This window comes from Amblyomma mixtum, chromosome 3 (genome assembly GCF_055824585.1).
Source record: "Amblyomma mixtum isolate Tamu chromosome 3, ASM5582458v1, whole genome shotgun sequence".
Classification (NCBI taxonomy): Eukaryota; Metazoa; Arthropoda; class Arachnida; order Ixodida; family Ixodidae; genus Amblyomma; species Amblyomma mixtum.
In genome coordinates, this window is record NC_143014.1 from 417,451,391 (window position 1) to 417,457,933 (window position 6,543).

General features: G+C 45.6%; 1 protein-coding gene across 3 annotated transcripts in view; it reads right to left on the minus strand.

The window, feature by feature from the left end:
* Positions 1-258: 258 nt before the first annotated feature.
* The window catches only part of LOC149357779 (uncharacterized), a 32,273-nt gene continuing 25,988 nt past the window's right edge, over positions 259-6,543 (minus strand). For all 3 annotated transcript variants that reach the window (XM_089584915.1, XM_089584914.1, XM_089584916.1), the window contains one exon: positions 259-377. In XM_089584915.1, the coding sequence (XP_089441041.1) occupies positions 365-377 (13 nt within the window). In that variant the 3' untranslated portion in view covers positions 259-364. The remainder of the gene's footprint in view (positions 378-6,543) is intronic.

Sequence of the window (6,543 nt, forward strand, 5' to 3'; positions counted from 1 at the left end):
TTTGAAAGAAATTACCAATGAAGACTTCATATACTCCCAGCTTAAACTGCATCGTCTTCTAGTGCAGTTTTTCCTGTTTGCCCGAAAAACTTCCTCTGCATGTTGTCGTAAATATACGGTAAAAAGAACGACTTCATACCAGGAAAGACGGTGTGTGTTAGGATGGTAATCACACGCATACGCTGAAAATGACGCTGCAGGACTTTTTTATCTGCAGGTGTAAAACTTCGCACATAGCGCCTGGCTGTGACGCTCCTGGCCGCTGTCGTCAGCGTGCAGTGGCCTGCCTACGAGGCGGCCGCGTACAAGAGCACTGCTTGCGAATGCACACCGGCGATCCACAATCCTGTTCCGCTTCGGTGCTTCAGTGCGCATATCTGTGAACAGGAAAAGAAACGGAGTGAAAGGGAATAAAAGAAGACATTTTAAAAGCGAGTATTTCGACAAATGAGGGAACAGTCATGAATCTGAGCCGGCAGAGCTTCCATATATTTTTTTTTTGAATTTCTGATATCATTATTATTATTTCTATTCAGACTCCAATACGGCACAACTGTTTGAGACCCTCATCAAAATTATAAAAGTACAGATAGCACACTCCTAAATTCCAGTCTATATTCTGCATACTATAGCTTCTCTCCTTAAATATCGCGTCTTTCTCTTGTTCATAATATATTTCATCACTCAAATTCACGCTTTGAACTTATACACCTTTGAAAGCATGATTTTACGTGTATTTATCAGAGTTTGAAGGACGGTATACCATACCGCAGAACCAGAGATTTTTTACCGTCGTTTCTGCCACCTATACCCTTTACCAGAGGAAAACGGGCACCAGGTTTTTCCTTCTCAACCGCATGAGGGGGCTGTAGAGAACCTCTCAAGACCGAAAGGAGTCAAAACGTGGGGGCAAGTGTTCAGTTTTCTTTACACAGATTCAGAGCTTAGGCGCAGCCGTAAGTGCTTCGCCATGCGGCTCAGAAACAAACCACCGTTGCCAGTTACTTTTAGAAAACACGGTATGTGAACAGAGTGGAATCGTCTTTCCGCACCTACGATAGCCATTCAAGGTAAAGACTTGTTCAAATATGCCTTAACTAATAGTGCACAATAAATCAACCTTTGTAACAATTGTGTTATTGTTTGTCCCATTATTTTCTTTTCTATTCCTTTTCTATTCCTTTTCTGTACCCGGTCAGAATTGAATTTACTATAAATAATTATATTTATCGTGATAAATCAAAAATTAATCACAAAGGCAACTTCCGTTCTGGTGTTCCACGAGACAGATGTCATAGATATTTAAATAGGTTTTGCATTAACTTTTTGCATCAGACTTAAATTATAATATGCCTGATAAGTTTTGTTATTACCTTTTATGATGGAAAATGTTGCACCACAACTAATGATGTATGAAGAACACACAGCAGCATCTTTTTCAAGCACTTCTAGAGTCATTTCTTTTCTATTGCATATCCAGTAATCATCCACATAAACTGAGAGAAATTTAAACTTAAACGTCTTGGCTTTTACCTGCTATATATTGCATCCGCATCACCAAAATTATTAGCGAAAAACTGTGCCTATTATAGACAGCCGACAACACCTCTTAGGTGGTCTTTTATTGCCAGTATATGAGCTTGAGCCCGCCGTATAAAACGCTCTAGTTAGGTGAATGTAGGTTATCGACGGGGGCAGTTTGCTCTAATCATTGCCGTGACTTGCTCTGAACTGTTCCACTTTTAAGGCAACATCGCACATATATCTTTTTTTTTCTAGATATTTACAGTCTGCTTAAGGGGCCGTTAACATAGAAATTTTATGTGGTGTTGAAAAGACGTTAGAAAGAAAATGGCATTCTGGATGTTTCATTTTGAATGCATCACGAAACATACAGAAATGCACCTTAACCTTGTCAGCACAAATTAGTGAGAATCTCTTGAAGGACAAAAAAAAATATAATCCGCAACATGCTAACCAATTTATTCACCTGTGCATAGAAAACTCCACTCAGAAGTCATCAGAAATGCCTGTGAGTGTGATGCCTAAATCATTATAATTGAAATCAAAAGCTAACCAAACATTTCTATAAGAGATCTCTTAGGTGTCATAACCGTCGACCACACCAGTGACCATTGAGACACTTCGGCAAACGCACACGTCTCATATATGACAACACGCTAATCGAAAGGAACTAAAAACATAAGGTACATATGCATCTCAAGACGACATGTGATGTTAATACACTGCGCAGACTCTTACAGGCACAAGCAAGATTATAGACTTAAGTCTTGCTCTCTGTTTGTGCTGGTATTAACCGCCGACATTGCTAGTTTCTTGAACACCTAAAACACGCTCTATACGATGAACGCGGGAGCCGCGCATCGTATCATTAGAATCTGGCGAGGTGCTTTGGGCGCCTACTGCACATGTTAACAAAGAGCCAGCAAGGCCGCCGTAGCGACGACGGCGAATCAACTCGTTTACCGCGGCGAAGCGATGCTAACTAACGTCGATGCGGCATCGCTTGTCCACCGCTGCGTCGTCGTGCTCTATAAAAGACGCCAGGTGGGCATTGAAGACAAGTGCGCCCTCCCGCGGGATGTTTGACGGATAGCCAATCTCGCCCAGGCTTCCTCGGGCGACGCCACTCCGTGCCACAACTCGCCCCGGAGCCCGCTGTTGTTCGAATGGTGCAGGCCTTGCCGTGCCAGGTGGTGCTCCAGGCTGCGCGCACGCGGACGTGGTCAAAGCTACTGATTTATAATTGAAAAGGAACCCCTGATAAAAATTTGGGATTTGTATAGATTCTTTCTACAAAGGGCAATTACGAAAGATACAGTTTCCGAATTGGTTGGGCAACGAAGGAATACGTGGCGCAATCGGGGTTCTGTGTAACATGCATGGCAGCGGCCCTTGCATCTTCAAGCATCGACACCTGTGTAATGATCGTAAAATGAGCACTGGCACGAGTTGTGATATACTAACCTCGACACACGTCTTGCCTCACAACGTCGCTGGGATGTGACACTATAAACTCCGTCCATAGCGTCTTCACGGTGCAACTAATAGAAATTTGAAGCCATGGTATTTGCCTGTGTGTATTTTTGACACAATATGTACTCAAACACATCTGTTATGTTTGCTTGTACAAATTATGATAGAAGCGTAAGTTTCCTTTTACATATACATTCCACCATTCGTGTGTAGTCTCCGCTCATCAAAATTAAGCACTGAGTAGGTATTGATTGTTGTAGTTGTCTTTATCTTCACGCATATGTTGTATGTGAATACTGTATAAGCATTTGTTAAGGATTGGGTTTCATGCGAGTGCTGTAGGGTGCCGTATTCACGTCAGGGCTTTCTTGGGCTTTTGTTATACCTGCAGAAAGACTGCGCAAAAACGCCTGAAAAAATTTAGAAAGAAATATACCGAGCGTCAGTATAGACCTGTGCCATGGTTTTATAGTGGTCTTCAAGCGAATTCTGCGTGTCCTCCTAATGCGTGTTTTATAAAGCAGAACCTGTCTTGTCGTTGTTCACTTTACAAAACGAAAGACAGCTGACAAGCAATAGCATGACGTTGAGAACGTTATTCTCGTCTTCGTGATTACCACTGCCGCCATTGTTGGACTGCGTGCAATGAAAAGAAATAAGTTTTTTTGTAAGGTCTGTAAACAACAGCCCTGAAGACGTGATCTGAGAAGCTTAGACTTTTTTAGTATTTCTAGCTCTCTGTTCTGGCTATTTTTTCAGTGCCGCCAACGCCGGTAGTGCTCTACGTACGCATGGTATGAAAACAGCTAGATGTTTTTCCTTTTAGCACTGGTCGTAGCGCCGCTGTGAGTGCTCGTGAGAATTCATCGGATGCCGCCGAACGCGAAAAGGATAGCAATTGCCTGTCGTGTAGCTGCCGCTGTAAGAACAGGTTAAACAGCTTTCTACGATCGCATCACTGTGAAAGGCGTTTTGTGGTGTGTTTTCTGTGAGTCGTCATCTCTATCTTGTGCGCTGGGGATTGTTCGATATGCGTAACCAACTTGCCGGCCAGTTCTTCCTGAGCACATCCTTGTGACTAAACAGGACCGCTCGATAAGCAACTCGACGTCTGGTCGCGGGGAATGCTGCTGGAGTCGCAAACGCGATGCTTGTGATAAGGAGGTCGCCTGGAAGGGGAAATCACTGCCATCTGCCGCGGCTTCGAACTTATAACTTCCCCAGCCTGCAGTAATGACGCATTTATTGCAGAGCTGCACGCGATGCATGAAAGTGATTGTGGCGGCGCCATCGGCACTGTCCCTCCGTTGCGCGTAATGAATCCCTCGGCGACAGATGTTAGTTGCGGATTCCCGTGTCTAAGCGCATATATTATCCGCGGGTACTGCAAACCGCTGGCCTATCAAATATACGTCAAATCAGAATATTATGATGGAAATCCTCATACAAGTGCACACTGTACTATCAGTGGCAAAAGCAAATAAACCACTCAATTTGATTACAAAATTTTATACCGTGTAACATGGCACGCCAAAAAGTTCATTCTGTCCCTGCATGGTTACTTTACGTGAGATGAATACTACAGAGAAAAACCTTTTGCACAAATTCGCAGTATTTGTTGTTAATTCAACATTAAATTTGTGTATGATATTTCGATATTGTATGCGAAAAAAGAAGTTATAAAAGTGAAACAACTGCGCTGGATCACTAAAATCAAGTAAGTATCAATAAATGATTCGCTACACTTGTTTCCCTCCCTTATTGATCACGTCTTTAGACTTGGTGGAATAGCAAACACTCCATATAAAGCCATGCAAGTATATGCAAGTTCACCAGAAAAAAAACCTGGTGAACTAGTTGACGAAGAATAAATCCTAATCTGTGTAACAGGATAGCTCAACATCATCACATGATAATAACGTGATAATTGTAGCGGAACGTAACAAAGAAATGAGTCAGTTTGTCAACTGTAATGAAAATTTTCTCGCCCGAAATCTTCCCATTGTTACTCAGTATGGTGGGCAGGATCGGTTATGGAAGCCTTGATTGATGCAAAGGCCCGCCTCAAAACACAGATGGAAAATGATCTTTTATTCGGTGATGGTCTTATCGCGGGCATCCCGTCTTGCACCGATGCGTAGCCGCCACATAAAACTTTTTTGAATGGACTATTCAATGTGCCCATGCTCGCACCGCTGGATGTAAGCGCTGCTATTTCAGCTTGGCGGCGCTCTTCTTGTTCGCAGAATTACCGACCAGAAATTAGTCGAAAGACAGCAGCTTCCACCGCTACACGCTCGAAAAGATGGCCGCCGGAAGACTCGCCAGCACACCAGTCGAGCACCCGCGCTCCAATCAACCTCCATGCACCCTCTCTTCCGCAGAACCTTAGAGGTGTGCAGGTATTCCCAGCCTCAGCAGCGCACCGATGTACTCGCGGCTGTGATTTAGAAGAAGCCCGCAGTGAGCGCTGCCGGTAGACGCAGGAGCAGGAGCAGCAGGGGACACATCAAGAAGTGTGGTACGTTTTTCCTCGTGGCCGCCACCATGACCCTTCCCGCAGGAGAACCCGTCCCCGTACAAGGGACAACCCTCGTATATCGCGCACGAAGAAGCGATTGACCAACAACCTCGGCTTACCTCACTTGGCTGGGCCCTTGGGACTGCCTGGTGCAGCAGCAGCTGTCCCACTGTAGCCGAATAGTCCGACACGCGAATGGGGTTCGCAATGGGCTGTGCTTTGGGCGCACGAACTCTCGGGCGACTTTCACCCCGCCTTTCGCCCCGCTGCTCTGTTTCCCGTTGACAGCCGCCTTCGAAGCAGAGGGCAGTGGCCAGTCGCCTTCCCCGACCGCGAGGATGGTGCAGAAAGCTAGTCCCAGCACGGCGGCACCAACGTCCCTGAAGCAGGCCGCCTGAGTCTGGGTTCATTTGAACGCCGGAGACCTGACTAGCCGCCCCACCCAGGTCGCTGGTGTACCGCACTGGCGCCTTATGTATTCCAACGATAAATAGGCCCTGCGCAATAACGGCACGGCATTAATCAGGTCTTCGAAGGAGCGCTCAGGCGGCTGTCGTTATGTGAAGAAGGCTCACGCTTGAAACGGCGACCAATTAATTGCAGTGTCATTTTCGGACCGACCTCTTTGGAATGCTTGATGTCGAAACGTACGCTTTGAGCCAGGCAAGACAGATACGAAAAGCTTCCTGGTCATTCATGAAGTCTCCGGCGATACGGTCGGCTCGCTGGCACAAGACCGAGCTAATTCGAGAGGTATGAGGGATAAATTTCCAGTGCAGTGGGCCTGGTAAGGCTGATGATGATGATGATGATGATGATGATGATGATGATGATGATGATAGGCAGCCTTAAATTGTACAAAGGAATTTCAAGGAAAGTTCCGCGGAAGGAGGCGAAAGAAAAGAATGCAATTATTCATCGTCTCACGCCGCTGCCGGCCACCACGCATGTCAAAGCCGTTTCCTAAGCAGATGACGTCACCCTGCTGCAACGCGATACAGACAGCCTCGTGTGGTTCTCGCGCG